Raw genomic sequence first — 23,668 nt, 5'->3', positions numbered from 1 at the left:
GAGCCAGATCCCAGATGCAGACCGGCCAGGATATGAACCAATACTTGATATGGGAGAGGTGTCTCAGGTGGTGGCTTAACCCACTGTGTCCAATACCAGCCCTGAAGTGAGACCCCCACTGAGGGGACTGCAGGGTCAGTATACCTACACATCACAAACAGCCCCAGGGAGTGAAAGGCAGCTGCACCAGCCCTCCTGGGAACAGCAATGCACTATCTGGAGGCTGGGATGGACTGTGCTGGCTGTCTGCACCCAAGCACTATGGCCCTAGGTCCTGGGATCACATACCACAGTCCTATCCAGGAGCAAGGTGGTTCTTGCCCAACACGGCCGGTGTCCCTATGGAGATGGGGATTCTGCAGAGCCTTACAGAAGGCTGTTTCTGGGGCATAGCACCTCCCAACCCAGGAGCCAGGCAGAGCCCTGAGGACCCTCAGTCAGCCTCAGATGGACAGATGCTGTCTGCGCCCTCCTCCCAAACTTCTCTTGAGCTGGCAGCACCTGGCTATGCTGAGCCCCAGCTGACGGCTAAGCATACTGAGCCGGAGGGAAACAAGAATGGACTGTGAGTACAATCGGCAATCCCCGCATCAAGTTGCTGCGTTTATTTTCACGGCCACCTGGGCAAGCACACTGCACAGCATCTCCAGCTCACGAGCCTGGCATAGGATATGAATAACCCCACACAGGCCTCAGTATCGGTACTTGGTGGAGTAGTCCTTGGGAGACACAACCAGGCCTCGGCCCTTGCGGGCGCCACGGTACACAGTTTCTATGATGTCCACCATCTCCTGCTTGTCCTCCATGGCCCAGTTGATCTTGTTGTTGTTGCCAGTGCCCAAGTCAATCATGATGTGCTTGTTCCTGCAAAGAAGCCATTGAATCCCATGAAAATCTTGTCAAGATTGAACCATTCTTGCACAGAGCTGCTGACCACAGAGTGGAGGACTCAGCTGCCAGGAGGCAACATGGCTTTTGCGCTCAATGCAGGCATGCTCTGTGCTTCCTTCAAATACCCTAAGGGCAACTCAAGGTCAAGGGTACACTTGGTACATGGGACAACAAACTAGCAGAGGGGGCTGCACGAATCAACAGGGAACAGGCAGGGAATAGGCAGGGCACAGTTATGCAGTACTCCCAGGGCCCGACAAGGTAAAACACAAGTGACATTTCATTGCCATGCTCAAGAAGCAAACCACCTCTATACTCTTCAGGGGCCAGATTTTCTCCTGACTTTGTATTTATGTTCACAAAACCCTGTTACACCTGTGTGAATTTTCCCCGGTTTGCTGCAGATGGATCATCAGTGGTTCTAACAAGATCCCACATCTGGTTCAACCTGCTGTTCCATGACCGTGCTTCATGGCAGGCCCTTTCAACCACAGGAGGCCACGAGGCACATCTGAGGCACTCCTCTCTTCACACTCACCTCAGGACGATGCTGCCAGCCGTCCCCCTGGACGGGGTCTTGGAAGCCCAGGATCTGGCCCTGATCTCTTGCCACCTCTTGCTTGTTTCTCGTCACTCACTGTTCTTGACGGCTGGACCGAGCTGTGTGGCAGGCTGCCACTGTGGTCCTGATACCTGGTTTAGCTGAATGAGTGTGGAATCCCATCTTAGCTGACACTGATATAGCACTAGGCCCTGACACCTGGTGGGGCTCAGTTAATATAACTGGAGCATTTATAGTGCTAGCACTACTTTCATAGAAACTGCAGATCTCATCCCCTTTTCTGGGCACACTGTCAGACCCACAGCGAGCACAACACCAGCCTGACACCCCGCCCTTCTTGGAATCTTATCCCTTGGGACAGCCCAGCCACGTCTCAGAGGAGGCAGATCCCTCTGTCTAGCTCAATATTGGAAGAATTCTGAGAAGCCTAGTAAAAAGGCCCAGTCAGCCTTGAACAGACCTAAGAATGTGCTGGTGAGGGGCAGAAGGGAGGGCCTACCACTGGGAAATGGAGCAGGAAACAGGACATTGTGAAAAAACACGCACAAGAGACGTGCTTGTGAGGCAGCATCTAACCTAGTATGGAAGCAGGCTGAGTCCCAGCGGCTCCACTTCCAGCTCCCTGCTGATCGCGGGAGGCAGCACAGGACGGCCAAGTGCTTGGTCCCCTGCCACCCATGTGGGAGACCTAGGTAGTGTTCCTGGCCACTGGCTTCAGTGGAGAAGACCCCCGCTTTGGGAAAAAGGGGGAGCCTCAGGGGTGGGAGACCCCTAGGATCTTCTCAAACAGGTGGCAGCCAAAAATTTCTCCCTGCTTGTAGGCTGAGCAGATGCGGGGATGTGACACTTAGAAATGCTGTCTTTGGAGACAGTCCTGCATCACGGCCTTCCTCCCAGTTCTGAAGCAGCTCTTTCTGGGCCAGGCCACATGAAACAGGTCAGTGGGCATCCCTTCCCACTCAGCCTCACAGCGAGCTCCATACAGGAGCAGTGCTACCTGCAGAGCCTCGCCTGGACAAACAGCATGACTGCCAGCCCGAGGTTTTGGGGCCCAGCTCTACAGAGGGAGGTCTGCAGAGGCAGGGGCTCTTTCCCAGCGATTTGCATTAGTCTTGGGGACATCCAGGTGGGCCTTCTCAAAGCAAGGTTTGCACAGGTCAAGCTGGCAGGTCCTGAGAGGGACTCCCCACCGCTATGCTGCCTTCACAGACAGAGGGATCCTGAGGAAAGAATGCAGCTGACCCTGACAGGAGCCCCAGGCCCAGCCGGACTGTACGTCCTCCTGCATGTGGCTGAAGCTCTCCTAGCTGCAGCCAAGTCCTGCGGAAACCATGGGAGTGGCACTTCTCCACAGTCAACAACAGAACTACAGAGTAGCCAACTTACTGTACCTATAAACAAAGTAATCAAACCAGGAAAATCAAACAAGGAAAAACAGACAATTAAATTAAGTTACTGCCATCGTAGTCAGGGAGTTATTTACCACACAAAATGCTGGTGCCCCCTGATGGTGGTGCAGGTAACAACTTCCATTTATTTATACTTTGCCTGGATTTCCAGCCACGCGGTTGCAAATGAGCAAGTTGTTACTGGATAAACAACACTGAAACTGGAACTGCCACTGTGGAATTTACTCAAAAGACTAACCCAGATCAGTTGGCCCCAGCTTCCTTCTCAAGTGTTGAAAGGGTCTTAGGGGTTTTCAGCTCAGTCAGTCCCATAGCCACACCACCCCCAACACACCTGAAGAAAAACATGACAGTGCACGGGTCGTACAGCTCATACATCTTGTTGAAGTCAGGCACTTCTGTGATGTCCACAAGATAAATAACTGCAAAATTCTTCACCTACAGGAAAGAGATAAAACAACAAGAATTTATGTCATAATAGGACTTTTTAAAAAAGATTTATTTCTATTGGAAAGGTAGATCAGATTTATAGACAGAGAAAGAGGAAGAGCTTCCGTCCACTGGTTCACTCTACAAACGACCGCAATGGCAGGAGCTGAGCCGATCTGAAGCTAGGAGCCAGGAGCTTCTTCAGGTCTTGTGAGTGCAGGGTCCCAAGGCTTTGGACCATCCTCCACTGCTTTCCCAGGCCACAAGCAGGGAGCTGGATGGGAAGTGGAACAGCCAGGATATCAACCAACCTATATGGGGTACCAGTCTTGTAAAATGAGGGTTTCGTCATTGAGCCATCATGCCAGGACCATAGTAGGACAGTTTTTAAGTGAACAGCGCTAACATACAAGAAAACACCACAAGGCCTTTTTACAATTGACTATAACATTTCTCAATAGTTCAGCAATTGATTAACTCTGGGACAAGTTCTTTTTTGTTTTAATATATATTTTTATTATACTATTTATGTATCTGAGGTGAAGGGGGATATTGAGGGAGAATCCCCGCCCAGTCTCCCACCCGCCCAAAGTCCCGGATGTGGGGCATGCTCTGAGATACTTGCTCAAGTGGTCTTAATAGTCCTCCAGTTATGGATCGCTGCCAGTCACATCACTCCCAGCTCGATTAGGTCATTGAAGAATCCACTGATTGTCACAGTCCATCACAGAGTCTTCAATTGCCCAGTATTTCGCTGCCCAACGTTTAGCTGAGGTGGTTGACTGACCTGTTCCGTCCTCCGTCCTCTCCTAGCCAGGGCTCTGAGTCCAGCAGTTCGATAGGGGAGATCCCCAAAGAAACTTTGAGGTATTCCCAGATCAGATTCCCGCATGTTCCAGCAAGCACCGGGCCCGGCACAGTCCATCGCCACGATCAGTTGGTGGTTGCAATCGCTGGGCTGGCTCCGCTCTCAGTCCCGACTTGCACTGGAACCAAGGGTGTTGCAGTCCAGCCTGGTTCTGCTGGGACAAGTTCTGAATGTTCTCCGGAAACATCCACGGCCGAATTACAGTAATACCCATGGGAATTTTTGCAACCTGCACTTCTATAAGTGGTGATTTACATCACACCTCTGCTTGATAACATGCTTGTAGAACCTGGCCAGCTCCTACCCACCAACAGCTCTGGACTGAATGCTTGCAAGATCAGCTGGACCCATTTTCCTCAAATGTAAGCTCATCAGACAGTATTTAAAAATAAAACAGTGGGGGAGAATAAAAACACCCCTCACCCCTCCACACCAGAGGAGCTGCTGCTGCTGCTCCGGATACACTTCCCTCCTGCTCCTTCTCTGATTCTTTCACTAAAGACCCTTCCCTGCTTTTTCTTAAGGCTTATAAAAAAAAAATTATGTACACTGTTTCAGAAATGTCACATGGCTAATACAAAACAATATTTTGGGTCCTGCTTCATTCATGATCGTTCTGTTAAATTACCAAGCATTTTTATAATTGTATATTATACCATCAGTGGCTGTTACATGCTATTATATGTTACAATTAACTATCAAGGTTTCTGATTTTTCGGGCCTGTACATCAAATGTTTCATTAATGCCAATGTTCAGTTATAAACTTTATTAACCTTAAATATGTGTAAATTTCACTATTCCTCAGAACCTCTATAACATAGGACAGGCTCGTGTGTGTGTGCGCATGTGTGTATAAACACTTAACTGTTCTAAAGACCTTGGGACAGGGACACAGGACAGGAGACAGGATCATGTGTGTATGCATGTGTGTATAAACACTTAACTGTTCTAAAGACCTTGGGACAGGGACACAGGACAGGAGACAGGATCATGTTTGTGTGCATGTGTGTATAAACACTTAACTGTTCTAAAGACCTTGGGACAGGGACACAGGACAGGAGACAGGATCATGTTTGTGTGCATGTGTGTGTGTTTAAACACTTGACTATTTCTTCCTTTTTTTAAAGATTTATTTTATATTTTTATTGCAAAGTCAGATATACAGAGAGAGGAGAGAGAGAGAAGAAGATCTTCCATCCGATGATTCACTCCCCAAGTGGCTGCAATGGCTGGAGCTGAGCCAATCTGAAGCCAGGAGCCAGGAGCCAAGAGCTTCTTCCGGGTCTCCCATGCAGGTGCAGGGTCCAAGGCTTTGGGCCGTCCTTGACTGCTTTCCCAGGCCACAAGCAGGGAGCTGTATGGAAAGCAGGGAGCTGGATGTGACCACCTTAAACTTGTGGGCCCTGGTGTGCTGTGGGAGCAACTGTGGCACAAGGAAGCCAGCAACCAGAGGCACTCTCTTCCTGGTTGTGCGGAGCACAGCCCTGCCTTCAGCTGCCTGTGGATTTGTGGTCTCTACCCTTTGAGAGCAGATGTACCCTCACCAGCTCCCTCATTTTGTACTGTCTGCTTGGCACTCATGGGAGACCAGCACATATTCACATTTCTTCACAGACTTACTTCAAGAACAGTTCTAATTTATAAATGAGATAACATGATATGCTGGGATTTGTTCTAAATAATGCAGCAAAAATAAACAAGGCTAGATAACTTGAGAATGGTAAAATATTAATTGTTACATGGAGAGACAGAACAGAGTTGCTGCCTATAGCTCTGGCATCCCATATGGGATTTGAGTCCCGGCTGCCCCACTTCCCATTCAGCTCCTTGCTAAAGGGCCTTGGAAAGCAGCAGTGACTGGACCCTGCCAGTGAGGTTGGAGATATGGAAGAAGCTACTGGCACTGGCCTGGCATGGCCCCAGCCACTGCAAATATTTAGGGAGTGAACCAGCAGATGAAACACCCCCCTCCATTCCTTTCTTTCTCTGGTAACTCTCTCCACATGCCTGCCAATGCCCCAGTGTAGAAGGACAGTGTCATTCTAAAAGGACATAGGATTACAGTTGATAGGATAATATTTGTATGACAACAACTGATTGGATACCATTTGTGTAACTGATTGGATTTCATTTGTATGAGAACAACTGAATGGACATCATGTGAATGAGAACACTTAATGGGATATACAAAAGATAGTTCCAAACAAGGGTGTGGAAACAATTGATGGGTTCTGTAGAAAGGTTTATGGGCACTACATAAGCTCAATACCTCCTCCCTTATCCTACATGATCCTTAGTCTATAAAAGTCTGATGCCACTTAGAGACTCACAAGATGGCCGACATAGGAGGAAGACTGTGAGAGAGCTCACAGACAGAGAGGGCTAGAACGCGACAAAAGAGTAAGTGGAGCAGCATAGAACTACAGGGAGAAGAACGTGAAGTTCCCTGGACAGTGTGGAACCAAAAAAATCCACACAACTCGGAAGAGCAACCAGGGAAAAACAAAAGAAAGGGCAGGGGAGACGACTTTCCGCTCCTGACCTGCTGAGTCACCTCTGAATGCAGACACTGAAAGCCGCAGACCGATCCGCAGACCGATCTGCAGACCGATCTGCAGACCGATCTGCAGACCGATCCGCAGACCGACCCGCAAACCGACCCGCAGACGCAGTGGCCGTGAGGACGAGCGGTGATTGGGACCCGCTGGCATCTGCTCACCCTGGTCACCAGGACCCTGAATCACCGGGACCTGCCGGCATCCGCCCACCCTGGTCGCCAAGCCCCGCCGGGACCTGCCCCAGCCGCAGCCTCCAGGTTCCAGCCGCCTGCACCCGCCGCGACCAGCAACGGACACAGCAGTCGGGAGACGCACCTGCGGCGAGGATTCCGACCAGAGGAAGAGGCAGACTGCAAGAACCTGAGGTTTGAGTGAGTTGGGTGGGGACAGTGGTGGGTTGGAGGCTTCGGGAGTTGGCCCCCCAGGGGCATGCACAGAGCCTGAACACAATTGGTGCTCGTCTCCCCGCCCCTCCCCCACCCCCAGACTCCAGCGTCTACACAGGGCGAGTGCCATGAAACTGCCAAAACTGTGTCTGGGAGAAAGGCAAAAGGCACACTGGATACTCCCCCGTGCCTTTGTGGTCTGGCACTCAGCTGGGCGGTGCTATCCCACAGGAACCCAAGCACGCCTCTGGGCTGGGCAGTCCCGTGCTAGCGCTGGGGCGGTCGGTCCCCTGCAAGCGCTGGGGTGGGCGGGCCTGCACAGGAGGCGCTTCCAGAGAGCACCTGGAACACCCCACGCCCTATAGTCCCATGCTCCGAGCCCTGTGATTCCGCGCACAGGGGGCACGCACAGAGAGTGCCTTCACTCCCCCACGTCCTGTGGTAGCATACCTGTAGGGGACGAGCTGAGAGTGCGCTTTGAATCCGCTGGGCCCTGGAAGTGGCGCCCTGAGGTCCAGTGTTCTGGAGACGCACCAAAAGTGCCTTGAAAATTCCCACACCCTGCTACTCCACGCCTGCAGACTCCGATCTCTACAGGATAGTGCTTGGAGACCCCTCAGCACACTGGTGCCTAGGTCTCTCAAAAAAGAAACAATAACACAATGGGAAGAAATACCAGAAAAGGTAATGATCCAGATGAGAGTGCCAACACCCTACCAATAAAGGATCGAAAGCCAATGTCTGTTTCGGAGATGCGAGATGAAGACATAGAAGATCTACCAGACAAGGAATTCAAAAAAATAATGTTAAAATATGTCAGAGACAACGAGAAGAATTGGGAGGACTTCAAGGAATTCAATAACCACATAGCCTCAGAAATACAACAAATGAAAAGTAAAATCCTTGACTTAGAGCACAAAATTGAGAGCCTAACCAACAGAACAAATACAGCAGAAGAGAGGATCTCTGAAACAGAAGACACACAAAACGAACATACCCAGTTCATGAAACAGCTGGAGACAAGTCTGAACAAAGCCAATAAGACCATACAAGAAATGAAAGACAACCTCAGAAAATCAAATATTAGGATTATTGGCCTTCCTGAAGGAGCGGAAAAAGAGTCAGGAATGCAAATGGTGCTCGACGAAATTATACAGGAAAACTTTCAAAACACTTGGAACATGAACCCAGCCCAAATCCAGGACGGTCAGAGGACTCCCAGCAGATATGACCCAAAGCGATCTTCACCCAGACATATGGTGCTCAAGTTCCACTCCAACGAAGACAAAGAAAGAATCCTAAGACAAGTACGAAGCAGAGAAAAGATCACATACCGGGGAAAACCAATCAGGATCACTGCTGACTTCTCTGAAGAGACTTTACAAGCAAGAAGAGAATGGACAAAGATCTTCCAAATCCTGAATCAGAACAACTGTCAACCAAGAATATTGTACCCAGCAAAGATCTCATTTGTATTTGAGAACGAAATCAAATACTTCCACAGCAAAGAGAAATTAGAAGAATATGCCAGCACAAAACCAGCTCTACAAAATCTCCTTAGAAATGCACTAAATCCAGAAAAAAAGGAGGTGAATCATAAGCAAAGATGGCAAACAGGAAGATCTCCCCACTAAAGTCCACACAAGGAAGGGCAATTACACAGATATCAACACCCACAAAAACAAGTATGGCAGGGCAAAATCACAACCTCTCAATTTTAACCCTTAACACAAATGGCCTGAACTCACCAATCAAAAGGCATAGATTAACAGAATGGATTATCAAACAGCACCCAACTATCTGTTGCCTACAAGAGACACATCTAACCAGAAGAGATTCGAAGAAGCTGAAAGTGAAAGGTTGGAAACAGATATTTCATGCCAATGGACGAGAAAAAAAGGCTGGGGTAGCTGTCTTAATTTCAGATGATGTGGACTTCAATCTGACACACATCAAAAAGGACAGGGAAGGACACTATATATTGGTGAAGGGACTGATCCATCAGGAAGTAATTACCATTGTGAACATATATGCACCAAATTCAAACGCACCTAGCTACGTGAAGCAATTACTTACGGACTTAAGGGGAGACATAGATATGCACACAATAATAGTGGGTGATCTTAACACCCCACTAACAACAATAGACAGATTAACAAAACAAAAACTCAACAAAGAAACAACAGAGCTCATACAAACAATAGAACAACTGGACTTGGTTGACATCTATAGAATTTTTTACCCTAAGGCCACAGATTATACAGTTTTTTCAGCAGTGCATGGCACCTTCTCCAGGATTGACCACATGATAGGACACAAAGCAAACCTAAATAACTTCAAAAAGATAGGAATCATACCATGTACCCTCTCAGACCACCACGGAATGAAGCTGGAAATCAGCAATTCAAAATGTCCCAGGAAATACAGAAACTCTTGGAGGCTGAACAATATGCTATTAAACGAACAATGGATCAGAGAAGAAATTAAAGATGAGATCAAAAAATTTATGGAAACCAATGAAAACTCTGACACAACATTCCAAAATTTGTGGGACACTGCCAAAGCAGTGCTACGGGGTAAACTCATCGCAATTGGAGCTCATGTCAAGGCCCAAGAGAGGCGCCAAATACAGGAACTAAACACACACCTCCAGGAATTGGAAAAACAACAGCAGAAGAGCCCCACACACACTAGGAAACAAGAAATCATCAAAACAAGGGAGGAAATCAACCAGATAGAAATAAAAAAAAACATACACAAAATCAATGAATCAAAAAGCTGGTTTTTTGAGAAGATAAACAAGATAGACACCCTACTGGCCCGACTGACAAAGAAAAAACAAGAGAAGGCAAGAATTAACAGCATCAAAGATGAAAAAGGCAACATAACAACAGACACCGCATCCATTAAGGCCATAATTAGAAATTACTACAAAGCACTGTACTCCAACAAATCAGAAGATCACCAAGAAATGGAAAAGTTCTTAGACTTCTACCACCTGCCAAAACTTAGTCCAGAGGCAACAAACGACCTGAACAAACCCATAACTGAAGTAGAGATTGAATCAGTGATTAAAGACCTCCCAACAAAGAAAAGCCCAGGCCCAGACGGCTTCACTCCAGAATTCTACAAAACATTCCGAACAGAACTGACCCCAATCCTCTACAAACTCTTCAAAACAATAGAAAAAGAGGCAACCCTTCCAAACTCATTCTATGAAGCCAACATTACCTTAATCCCAAAACCAGACAGAGAACTAACAGAGAAGGAAAACTACAGACCTATCTCTTTGATGAACATTGATGCTAAGATTCTCAACAAAATCCTAGCCAACAGAATTCAAAAACACATCAGACAGATCGTTCATCCAGATCAAGTAGGATTCATCCCTGGAATGCAGGGATGGTTCAACATTCGCAAATCCATAAATGTGATACACCACATCCAAAAACTGAAAAACAAGAATCACATGATAGTATCAATAGATGCAGAAAAAGCTTTCGGCAAAATCCAACACCACTTCCTACTAAAAACCCTAACCAAGGTAGGCATAGATGGAAAAATCCACAACATAATTAAAGCCATATATGAAAAACCCAACGCCAGCATCATACTGAATGGAGAAAAACTGGAACCCTTCCCATTGAGATCTGGAACAAGACAGGGATGTCCACTTTCTCCACTACTATTCAACATAGTCCTAGAGGTACTCGCTGAGGCCATAAGACAAGAAAAAGAAATCAGAGGAATCCAAATGGGAAACGAAGAAGTTAAACTCTCACTATACGCAGATGATATGACTCTTTATGTAGAAGAGCCAAGAGACTCAATACAGAGACTGCTAGAACTTGTATGAGAGTTTGGTAGAGTGGCAGGGTACAAAATTAATGAACAAAAATCAACAGCCATAGTGTATGCGAACAGCCCCAAGATGGAAAAAGACTTAACCAGCAAGATACCATTCAAAATAACAGAGAAAAGTATGAAATATCTGGGAATAAATCTAACCAAAAATGTAGGAGACTTATTTGAAGAAAACTACAAACTACTTAAAAAAGAAATTGAACAAGACCTCAAAAGATGGAGTAACATCCCATGCTCCTGGATAGGTAAAATCAATATCATTAAAATGTCTATACTGCCAAAAGCAATATATACATTCAACGCAATCCCAATCAAATTGCCCAAAACATTCTTCATGGAACTGGAAACAATGATCCAAAGGTTCATCTGGAAGCACAAAAAACCACGGATAGCTAGAACCATCCTGAAAAAACAGGAAGTTAGCAGGGGGAATCACAGTTCCGGACCTCTGGACATACTATAGGGCAGTGGTTATCAAAACAGCGTGGTACTGGCACAAAGATAGAGAGGAAGATCAATGGAGCAGAATAGAAACACCAGAAGGAAACCCACACAGATACAGCCAAATAATCTTTGACAAAAAGACAAACGACAATCCAGGCAAATGGGAAGGTCTGTTCAATAAATGCTGTTGGGACAACTGGTTGATAGCCTGCAGAAACAAAAAAATAGATCCACATCTCTCACCATACACTAAGATCAGATCTAAATGGATAACAGATCTAAACCTACATCCAGAAACCTTCAAACTTTTGGAAGAAAATGTTGGAAACACACTGGAACACTTAGGGGTAGGCCCTCACTTCCTAAAAAAGACTCCAAATGCAGTAGAAATCAGGACCAAAATAAACAATTGGGACCTCATCAAACTAAGAAGCTTCTGTACAGCTAGAGAAACAACCAACAAAGTAAAAAGGCAACCCACAGAATGGGAGAAGATCTTCGCACACGACATAGGTGATAGAGGGCTGATCTCCAGAATATACAAAGAGCTACAAAACAACCAAAATGTCAAAACAAACAAGCCACTCAAGAAATGGGCACGGGAAATGGGCAAACACTTCACAAAGGAACAAACCCAAATGGCAAATAAACATATGAAAAAATGCTCAAGTTCCCTGGCAATAAGGGAAATCCAAATTAAAACATCAATGAGGTACCACCTAACGCCAGTAAGAATGGCCCACATGAATAAAAGCACCAACAACACTTGTTGGCGAGGTTGCGGGGAAAAGGGAACCCTACTCCACTGCTGGTGGGGCTGCAGGCTGGTACAGCCTCTATGGAAATCAGTATGGAGAATATTCAAACAACTCAAATTCAACATACCGTATGATCCAGCAATAGCACTCCTAGGAATATATCCAGAACACTTGTTTTATGAGAAACCAACATGCACTCCTATGCTCATAGCAGCACAATCAGTAATTGCAAAAACATGGAAGCAACCAAAATGCCCATCAACAGAGGATTGGATAAGAAAGCTATGGTTCATCTACTCCATGGAATACTACTCAGCTATTAAAAAAAACAAAATGCAGTTCTTTGTGGCCAAATGGGCCAAACTGGAAACCATAATGCTAAGGGAAATGAGCCAATCCCAAAAGGTTAAATACCACATGTTTGCCTTAATTTAAGATGATATGATGTTATGTATAACATGTTATGTTTTGAATGTTATATGTTGTATATAAACTAAAATTGAAGTATAGGTGAGGTGGTCACAGAAGGTGACTGGGAACTCGCATTTACTTTTAACATATTGGTTACTCATTACTATGTCAATTAATTCCATAATGATGTAAATTTTTGCTGATGGTATGTTGGAGCTTTCAATTGATTGGGATGATACTCTGCTGGCTCTCTCTTCAGACCAGAGAGGGTATACCTAAGAAGCCGTTGAACTTGACTGGACAATAAGATGCTGGACTCTATGTTTGGTATACGCTTGCAATGGGGGAATCTCAACTGAACTTGAGCTGTGGTTATGCAACTAGGTGGAGGAATCCACCATGGTGGGAGGGTTTGGGGAGGGGTGGAGAGAACCCAAGTATCTATGTAATTGTGTCACATAATACAATGTAATTACTGAAGTTAAATAATAAATAATTAAAAAAAAAAAGTCTGATGCCACTAATAAACTTTGGCTATCTCACCAAGACAGTAGTCATGCGTGTTATTTTCAGGCTCCATGCACCAAGTCCATTGCTGCCAAGGACAGTGAACACCCCAGGGAAAGCTCAGAGCCCTGCTGGCAGCTAAGAGTCACCATCTCCCAGGCAGGGAATGACGTGAGAAGCCCTACCTTCTTCAGAGTGGTTTAACAGCTCCTGCATTTTGTAAATGATATCCAAACTCCAACTCGATTCCATATAATCTTCAAAATGCAAATCCTGTTTTATCCAACACTTTCTTCAATAAGAAAATCACAGACGACGCGAAGAAAGAGAAGCCACACCAAACATCACCTCTCCTCCCTCCCACATATCCTGAGCAAGCGCCGGGCCTCACAGGGGCAGGCCTGTCTGTGGCCTCCATTGACTGTCCTTGACACACACAAGCTATGTGAGCTTCTCAACTCCGGAAAAATATCGTTGTCAGCAAGAGCACTTCCTGACTGTGAGCTAGCCCAGTCCATTCTGCTGGGGTGGGGAGTTGGGGACACATCCTGGCAGAAGCGGGATGGGTTCCTATAAGAACAGTTGAGGGTGCACTCTGGTGGGCAGCTCTAGCAAGCTGTGCTGCCGTGGCACCGTCTGCTTCACTTTTTGGCAGGCTCCAGCCTGGAAAGCTCAACACAGCTGGGAGAGCCAGTCTTCCCAGACAGCTCACAACTCCTCAGTACCTTCTACATGAAGCTGAAATTAACATAGGTATCCACAATTTTCTCCATTTGTGAAAACATTCAGTTTGAAAATACAGAAATAGGGCCCGGTGCTGTGGCCTAGCAGCTAAAGTCCTCGCCATGAACGCGCTGGGATCCCATATGAGCACTGGTTCTAATCCCGGTGGCCTTGCTTCCCATCTAGCTCCCTGCTTGTGGCCTGGGAAGGCAGCTGAAGACAGCCCAATGCCTTAGGACCCTGCACCCGTGTGGGAGATCCAGAAGTTCCTGGCTTCAGATTGGCTCAGCTCCAGCCGTTGCGGCCACTTGGGAAGTGAACCATGGATGGAAGATCTTCCCCTCTCTCTCTCTCCTCTCTCTGTATATCTGACTTTGCAATAAAAATATAAAATAAATCTTAAAAAAAAAAGAGAAAATACAGAAACAGAAAAGCTAGCACTTTATATCCACCGAAGACTCCAATTTTAAACAAGCCGTATACCTAGACAAAAGTAATGGCAGCCAAGTAAGACCCAGAGTTCTATAGGGAATGGTGGCCCCCTTTCCCAAGGCTGGTACAACTCTACTTTTTATATTCATTTATTCATTTTCAAAAATTTATTTATTTTTATTGGAAACTCGGGTTTTTAGAGAAGCAGAGATAGAAAGATCCATCCACTGGCCGACAACCCAAGTGCCGCAACAGCTGAACCTGAACTAATTTGAAGCCAGGAGGCAGGAGCTTCTTCTGGGTCTTTCCCAGGCCACAGCAGGGAGCTGGAAGGGAAGCAGACCAGCTGGGATACAAACCAGTGCCCATGTGGGATCCTGGCACATGCAAGGCAAGGACTTTAGCCACTAGGCTACCACATTGGGTTCCACACCTCCACTTACATGCCAGCCAAGAGCACTACAAACTTTGTTCTGGGAGAAGACAACCTTCTGTCCCCATGTAAACTGGTTTGTAAACGCACAAGCTTCAGGCCAGGCACAGGGAGCCATTCCGAGGAAAGCAGATAGGACAAATGAACCACTCTCCCACTTGGTTCCACCACCCAGTATTGCTGCTTCCAATCGTGCTACAAATGACCATAAAGCATTCACAGCAGAAAACCAAACAGACTTGAGTAATTGGAAGGTCCTCCAGTAAGCCACACTGCCTACTGCCACCTGGAAGCCCCCCAACAGGCCAGCGGCATTCAGAAATGACAATTTGAATTCCATCGGTGCCCATAACTCCACCAGCAACCAGATGGGCAGGGGAGTTCACTGGGATCTCGGGAGATGACCCCAAAGAACTGCCCGTTCTGCTGCTTTGTTTGATTTGACCAGGAGCAGGAGCAGAGACAGAGCGGCAAGTCCCTGATGGTTAGTGTGGGAACAGGGTTGATTTCACAGCCCAGTTCTTCCCCCTACAGCCAATTAGTAGACTGGATTAACGACACAAAACCCATCTATTTGTTGTCTACAGGAGATACATCTCACCAACAAAGATCAGGGAAACTATATCTCCTGGATTTTGATGTTTTTTTAGTTTCATTTCATCAAAACACTTTTCTTTTTAAATTCTTCACTGACCGGTCATACAGTAACATCATTTTCTTCAAGAATGCTCTTGATTTTCTTTTTCATTTCTTCAGTGACACATTAGTCATTCAGTAGCATGTTATTTAACTTCATGGTGTTTTAAGTTTCTATTATTCCTTCTGTTGTTGATTTTGTTTTGTAGTTTTTCATTTAAGGGGATGTATAGTAATTGTGTAATGGAGACTATCATATCCAGTGGCATGTTGTAAATTTCTGTTTTTCTTCCTGCTGTTGGTTTTGTTTTGTGGCTTTTCACTTGGGGGGATTTATAGTGACTGTGTAGTGGAAACTGACATGTCCAGATGTGAGGATATGGTCTAGTGTGTATCTCTACTTCCAGATCGAGGATGGACTCCCAGTGAAACCACTGGATGTTTCTTGACAATGGGATGCTGGACTCTGCCATTGTCCATGCCCGCAATGATGGACTTATGACTGTCTATGAGGAACTATACTGTTGCAATAATATAGGGGAACTCAGAGGGGGGGAGAATAGGAGCGGGAATAGGGGAAATCCCATGGCTTATGGAACTGTATCATAAAATGATAATACAGAAATAATAAAAGGGAAAAAAAACCTGTTTTAAAAAAAAAGTTCCCTTCCCCATGTTCTGTGTCTATGTACCTATGGTAGTTCAAATTCATCGATTAGTGTAAGTCTGTATGTCTCCAGGTGTGGAAATCTGTATCTAAAATAACATTTCAGGGCCCGGCACCGTAGTCTAGCAGCTAAAGTCCTCGCTTTGAACGCCCCGGGATCCCATATGGGTGCCGGTTCTAATCCCAGCAGCTCCACTTCCCATCCAGCTCCCTGCTTGTGGCCTGGGAAAGCAGTCGAGGACGGCCCAAAGCCTTGGGACCCTGCACCCGCGTGGGAGACCTGGAGGAGGTTCCTGGCTCCTGGCTTCCGGATCGGCGCGCACCAGCCATTGCAGCTCACTTGGGGAGTGAATCATCGGATGGAAGATCTTCCTGTCTCTCCTCCTCTATGTATATCTGACTTTAAAATAAATAAATAAATAAATAAATAAAGAAAATAACATTTCAGACCTGATGCTATGGTTCAATTGGCTAATCCTCCCTTGAAATCACCGAGATTACATATGTGCACCGGTTCGGTACATATCTCGGCTGCTCCACTTCCCGTTTCTCCAGCTCCTTACTTGTGGCCTGGGAAAGCAGCAGAGGATGGCCCAAAGCCTTGGGACCTTGCACCCACATGGGAGACATGCAGGAGGCTTCTGGCTTCTGCTCCAATCAGCTGAGTGCCAACCATTACAGCCTTTTAGGCATGGAAGAGTTTTCTTTTGGATGTAAGATCTTTCTTTGTTTCTACTTTTCTCTGTAAATCTGTCTTTCCAATAAAAATAAACCTTTAAAATAAATAAATAACATTTAGTATGCTATTTTTAAGTAACCTTAATTGTCTGTTGAATAGCACAGTGTCTTTTTTCTTTTTTCCCTTAAAGATTTACTTACTTTTACTTGAAAGGCAGCTTACACAGAGCAGACAGAAAGATCTTACATCTGCTAATCCACTCCCCAAATGGCTATATCCTCTGGAACTGAGCTGATCCAAAGTCAGGAGTCAGGAGCCAGGAGCCTTTTGTTGGTCTCCCATGAGAGTGTAGGATCCTAAAGACTTTAGTCATCCTCCACTGCTTTCCCAGGCCATAAGCAGGGAGCCGGACGGTAAGTGGAGCAGCCGGAACACAAAGCGGAGCCCATAAGGGATGCTGGTGCTTGAAGGAGAAAGATTAGCCTGTTGATTGTGCCAGCCTCATCTCTTTCTAATTTGATATTTTATTTTTGATGATGTTTACATAGTTGATGAGGGTGGGAAGGGTCAAGGATTAAGAGAAAATTGATGAGATTACTGTTTCCACGATCTTTTTCCTTCTTCCTGTATCTGGGGGATGGGGCAGATAAGGGGAGAAGTCAGCCTCCCAAAGGCCTCAGTACCCAGGGATGGGGAACAGCCCCTTGATGTCATTCCAGGGGCCCCGATGCAGACCATTCTCCGAGGGTTCTGTGCAAGTGCTTTCAATAGTTCTGAAATGCTATCGATCTCACTGATCCAAAGATGAGGATATCCTTTCAAGGCCCATTGGCTGACATAGTCCACTTCACAGTTTCCATTTGCCCAGATTTTTACTGTCAATAATTGGCTGGGGTAGTTGACCCAATTGTTCTGACTTCCTTCCTCTGCTATGGTACCAAATGGCCTCTGCAGGCCCCAATGGATTGCCATATCCACCATTTGCATCTGGGCATGCCACCTGCTGCTCCATCTTAGCCACTGAGAAGGCCCAGTTTTGATACACACACTCCACAGTCAGTCCACAGATCCTGTAACGTTTGGAGTTCTGAGTCCAGTGGTTCAGTTGGTGGGGATCCTCAAAAAACCTTATCTGAAGAGATCCCAGACCTGACTCTCATGTGTGTTCGCAAGTAGGGGCTCTTGACTGGCTCAGTCCATCATCCACATCAACCTATGCACACACTGGTAATTGGAATTGCTGGGTCAGTTGTCCCCAACCCCATCTCATTCAAACCAGTCCCAGCCCTAATGTGAACTGGCTGCTGTTGCGGCCCAACCCGGCCTGTTCTGTACTCATCCTGGTTCTCATCTGACAGTGGGTGCTATGAACTGAACTGGCCCAGCCTTGCCCATCTCCGCCCTGATTCTTGTGCTTACCTGCAGGGACCACATCCTGACAGAGGAGTTCCCCAGGTTCCTCTATCAGCTCTCCTCTCAGCAGCAGATTTCACACACCAGTGGGTCCTTTGCCCAAGCTGACTTGTCTACCTCCTGTCCTGGCAGGAACAGTAGTCTTGCCTGAACGGCCCCAAACCCATTCCGGTTCTTACCACTGGGAACTACAGCACAGCCACACCTGGCCCACACCCAGACACAGCTTTCGTGTGGTACAGAGAGTGTTGAGAACTAGCCCAGCCTGTCCTACACTCACCCTGTCCTACAACCACACTGGCTTTAATTGCCACCAGTGGATGTTGGAGTCTAGCCCAGTCTGGCGCACCCCAGACCCATTCCACACCCATGCCAAGGGACACTGCAGTGATGTTCAACCCAGATCTCCACCCCATTCTGGTTCTTATGCTCACCAATGGGAAGTAGAACCTAGCTGGGACACCCCCTTAGTTCCCCAACTAGGCCTGCTCCCAGGCACAGATTCTGCACATGTCAGTGGTTGCTCTGACCCAGCTCAATAGCCCATCCCCTATCTTCGACTTTGCCATTAGATGCTGCAGCCTGACCTGTTCTGGCCTGCCCCCAGTCCCAACTCTTGATGGTGGGTGCTGCAGCCTTGCCCTTTCCAACTACTCCCACCCGTGGCTCATGCAAGCTGGAAGGTGTGATAGCCTAGCCTGGCATGACCCACACTCCATCCCAACTCCTGCACATGCCAGTGGGTAAAAGGTTTGCTCGGATCTGTCCGGTCCACCCTCTTCCAAAACCAACTCACACACGTGCCAACGGGTGGCGCTACTTTGCCCAGCCTCCCCAACACCCAGGTCTGAACCACATGCTCACCAGCAGAAGCTATGACCCACTAGGGGAGTTTCCCAAGGTCCACTCCCAGACTCAGATCTCACACATTCCTAGCAGGTGCTAGGCCCTTACCTGACATAGTCTGTCCCCTCTGACCTGGCCTTTGTATGAGTTAGTGGATGTTGCAGCCCGGACCAGCCTGGCCTGTTCCCAACCCCAGTGCCCATGAGTATCAAAGAGTTTCATGGTAATGCCTATTTCAGCCCATCACTACCCCAGCTCTTTTTTTTTTTTTTTAATATATATTCATTTATTCATTAATTACATTGTATTATATGACACAATTTCATAGGTACTGGGATTCCCCCCACCCCCTTCACCCCAAACCCTTCCCCCATGGTGAATTCCTTCACCTTAATGCATAACCACAGCTCAAGTTCCGTTGAGATTCCCTAATTAAAAGTTCACACCATACAGAGTCCAGCATCCCACTTGTCCAGTTCAAGTTCAACGGCCTCTTAGGGAGGCCCTCTCAGGTTTGAAGGCAGAGCCAGCAGAGCGTCACCTCGATCAATTAGAAGCTCCAACATACCATCAGCAACAGTCCAGGTATGATGAGGCTGGTGCAGAGTCCACTGATTGACATAGTCCATCTTAGAGTTTCCCCTTGTCCAGTTTTCCGCTGGAAGCATATAGCTGAGGTGGTTGATTGATCTACTCCATTTTCCATCTTTTCTTGGTTGATGCTTTGATTCCTCCATTTTGTTCAGGGGAATCCCCTAAAAAAACTTTAGGCATTCCCAGTCCAGGCTCCTACATGCACTACTAGCAAGCACGGTGCCCGCCACAGTCCATCACTGAGATCAGCTGGTGGTTTTACCCCCTGGGTTGGTTCTATTCTGAGCCCCGACCTCCACTGGAACCAATGAGTATCGCAGCTCTGCCCGGCTCTGCCCATCACACTCTCGTCCCTCACGTAAACCACTATCCCAGCTCTTAAGCAAACCTGTGGAAATTGAAGTTCCACAGGGTGTAGGCCCACATATCCCCCACAGACTCTGCCCCAGACCTGATTCTCTCACAAGCCAGTTGGAGCCTCCAAATCCCACTGGCAGGTACTGTGATCTAGCCCTGCTGGGTAGGCTCCAGTCCCAGCTTTAGTGCATGCCAGTGAGTGGTGGTCAGTGGTGGTTGATGCTAATTAACCCAGCTCAGTTCTCCCATGTGGGCTGGTGCATTGATCTGATCCTTAAAGGACCTCCAATTTCTCCCCCTCCAAACCACTCAGTCCCTGGCTCACCTGCAAACACAAGGGTCTCATCAACTGAAGTCCCTCAGAAGTCATTCCTCCACTGCAACATACTCCCTCAGTAGTCTCCCTCCCACACATCCCTTTACCCCTTTCCCTGGACAATCCACAGTCCCTGCACCCCAGCCCAGCCTTCCAAAGCCCAGTCTGCCCATGGGATGGTGTGCTAGCCTGGAGCTCTGCTCATCCATTAGGGTCCCAAGCTCCTGGCATATGTGCTGGCCTGAGACCTTACCCCTCTTTCCACTCAAGTTCCTAGTCCATTCAAAGTTCCCCAAACCTGATTCACCAGCACACCGCACCAGCATGTTAATCCAGGGCCCTCCCCTTCCCTCCTCAGACCCTTCCCAGAACCAAGCATGTGCAGAAATCCCCAGGCTCACTCCAGCTGCCGCAGCTTGAGCCCCCAGGTCTCCACACACCCTCGCCGGCACTAACCCCTAGGCACCCTGCAAATCTGCACCCCTGGGCCCCCACAAGGCCACACACACTACAGTGGGCAAAATGGCCCCCCACTTTTTTTTTAGCCAAATACCATACAGGAGGTCTTGAGAAAAGCCATGCAAAATGCACATTATGAAAAAAATTATGCATGATTTAAATTTGTGCATCAATGTAACTTATCTAATTCCACTTCCCAACAACTTGTGAAGCAACTCATACGTATTTATTTGTTTTCCACAATCTCAGCCAATCAAGTTGGACTTTCGTTTATTCAAAAGGCAGAGACACAGAGACAGACAAATGTTTCTGATGATATATTCTCAATGTGTCAACAGCCAGGACTGGACCAGGCCAGGCCAAAGCCTGGAAGCAGAAGCTCAATCAAGGTTTTCCAGTGGGTGGCAGGACCTCAGCCGTGAACTGACAGCAGACAGCCCCCATCACGAATACCCAAAAGACGTACTGTGTCCCCTCTAAGATTCGCTGGCTTCAGTGACCTCAGTCATCCTCCATGGATGCTTACCACAATTCATAGAGCTTATCCTCTTTACATACAACTTAGAATGCCTTGTCATAACTCAATGCTCCATATAGCTGAGGATATTTCAAACTGTACTTATATGGGCTCTCTGACACACAGGAATATACCATGTTTATTTTTATCCATTATGGAGTTGAGGTAACAGGGAGCCTGGGGCCCTGTTGTGACCAACTGTTCCTCTAAACTGGAATGCAGCTCCATGGGGCACACAGGAATCTGTCTTCAGAACCGTGCGCACCTGCAGCTAACAGCAGGAAGCTCAGTATCATCACACTACCCAGTTGCCAGGGTCCGTGCAGTAGGTGTGAATAACACAAAGGTGTGAAGAGAACAGCTCCCTGACTGGCAGGGCCCAGGGAGCTTCCAGCTACTTGGCAGGGCCTAGCGGATTCATCTCTGACCACCTTGACGCAGTTTTCACTCCCTTTCGCATGGGCACTCAACCACCCCACTAAGAATTTTGTATTGGGGCATTGTCTGCCCTTGTGAGATGGCTTTTACAACCAACATGAGCTTAAGAGTTAATGTTACTGATAATGTCCTGGTGAGTGGGCCTTTAACTGCACACAGGAGTACAATCAAGCCCATGCTGTTTCCGGACACCTTATTGTGTACCTACCCAGTGCCATAAAATCTGGCCCGGACATTTAGCATGCTTTCTGGGAAATGGCTTGATAAGAATTTTACAAACTAATGGAAATGATGGGAGTATGGGTTAAAACTGCCAGGACAAAAAATATAGCTACTGAGACCCTAAAAGCTATCTTGTTACTGGGACCCTAAAAGTTATCTTGTTACTGTGACCCTAAAGGCTATCCTGCTAAGGCAAAAAAAAAAATAGTTACTGTGACCTTAAGGGTTAGCCTGTCCTTGCAACTCTTTAGAACATAGAAACTGTAGTTGCTTTAGCTGCTTTCATAATTTCTAACTAGAGGAAATATAGGCTGATTTCACTAACATCACAAAGATATACTTTTGATTATTGTTTGATCACTTATGAGGTTGTAGAACCTGCAGTTGTAGAGGAACTTAATGTTTGGAACCTTTTGTCTTAGATCTTTGTTTTTTCTCTTTTGATGTATTTCTCCCATTAAGTGATGGATAAGTTGTAGAATAAGAATTGTAGTAAGAGTGTATTACTGAATAAGATGTGTTGTCTACTGAGAAATTCTTGGCTGCAACGTTGGAATGGATAATGCCCTGTCTTAAGGTGAAACAATTTGTAGAATTATCTTTGGAAACACTCACTTGTCCATTGTAGAATTGAAACATAAATAGAGTAAACTTGGCTCATTGCTAGTTACAATTCTTTCCACCGTTATAACTCTTGCTTTACTTGTTCAGTTAACAAACTGTGAACTTGCTGACCTAATGGCCTTTAGTGCCAATGGCCCGCAATCCCCATAGACCAAGACCCCGGACTTACTAACCCATACATAATTCAAGGTAGGGGCCTGGTTGTCACAGGTGGCGCCAAAGTTAGAGCCCAGACCTGAGGAGAGCGGATGAAGACTGGCAAACCAAGATAAGCAAGGAATGTGGGATCCTTCCTCAATCATCTCTCAGGAAGCTGTAAATTGTGCCCCCCTGAGGCTATGTCAAAATGCCCCTAAAAGAAAACCTTGTACTGCTTCTGTATAAATAAAGCGGACAGCTTTCTCGCAATGTCCACAATGATCAAGGAATCCTAGTGGTCCGTCCCTCCATTCTTTCTCTCTTCTTCTTTCTACGCCTATCTCATGCACCCTTCTCGAGCTCCAAACTCTAGGCTGGAGCTGGTCTCCGGCCCAGTAAGCTCATATGTATCCATAGTCTTGGAGCAAATGTTTTCAAACCAACAATTTCTATAAAGCACACAGCTCACAGCCATTCCAGCACAGCAGGGCAGAGCTTCCTGTTAATGTTCTCTGCATTTCAGTCACTTCACACTGGAAACTAAATTACATCCAAAGGGCATTGAGGGTCACAGAGAAAACACACACACCCCAAAGCCGGCTCACAAAAACAGCAAACAGGGGCCTACGCTGTGTAGCAGCGGCCAGGACGCCGGCATCCCACACGGCCCAGGTTCAAGTCCCGGCTGCTCCACTTCCCACTTATGGATGCGAGGGCAGCGGAGGACGGCCTGCAGCCGTGGAGGCCCTCGCTCCGGCCTCACCTTCTCCGCGATGCTGTACAGAACCTCATCCATCTTCATGCAGGTAGGGTCCCAGTCGTGTCCGAAGCGAATGACGACCACCCGGTCCTCCTCCGACAGGATGGCCTGGTCCACCTGCCAGCCGTTGTGTAGGTGCGGCAGCATGTACGACATGGCGGGCTCGGGGACGCCGACGCGGCGGCTCGCTCAGACAAGCGCGGGGACCGGCCCGGGGGGCTGGCCTGCACCGCGGCCGGGGTGCCCCGACCGCCCGGTCCACCGCAGCCTCGCGAGCGCACCTCTGCGCCGCCCGCCGCCGCCGCCGCCACCGCGCGGCGACCTCG

At 47.3% G+C, this 23,668-nt stretch overlaps 1 protein-coding gene across 1 annotated transcript; it reads right to left on the bottom strand.

The window, feature by feature from the left end:
* Positions 1 to 582: 582 nt before the first annotated feature.
* Positions 583 to 23,608, bottom strand: LOC101529019 (thioredoxin-like protein 4A). Its single transcript, XM_004579411.4, has 3 exons — positions 23,346 to 23,608; positions 3,197 to 3,300; positions 583 to 864 (listed from the first exon to the last, which is right to left on the bottom strand). Exons 1-3 carry the CDS (start codon positions 23,496 to 23,498, stop codon positions 693 to 695), a joined length of 429 nt encoding a protein of 142 aa, XP_004579468.1. The 5' UTR covers positions 23,499 to 23,608; the 3' UTR covers positions 583 to 692.
* Between the last annotated feature and the right edge of the window lie 60 nt (positions 23,609 to 23,668).

This window comes from Ochotona princeps, unplaced genomic scaffold (genome assembly GCF_030435755.1).
Source record: "Ochotona princeps isolate mOchPri1 unplaced genomic scaffold, mOchPri1.hap1 HAP1_SCAFFOLD_129, whole genome shotgun sequence".
In the NCBI taxonomy this organism is placed as follows: Eukaryota; Metazoa; Chordata; class Mammalia; order Lagomorpha; family Ochotonidae; genus Ochotona; species Ochotona princeps.
Note: the sequence above shows the minus strand (reverse complement) of the source record. Positions and strands in the feature narration are given on the sequence as shown.

Coding starts and splice junctions, on each gene's coding strand:
- LOC101529019 (XM_004579411.4), bottom strand. CDS start 23,498: ATGTCGTACATGCTGCCGCACCTACACAACGGCTGGCAGGTGGACCAG. Junction 3,301..23,345: donor TGTACAGCATCGCGGAGAAG/GTGAGGCCGGAG, acceptor TCTTTCCTGTAG/GTGAAGAATTTTGCAGTTAT. Junction 865..3,196: donor ACTGTCATGTTTTTCTTCAG/GTGTGTTGGGGG, acceptor GCTTCTTTGCAG/GAACAAGCACATCATGATTG.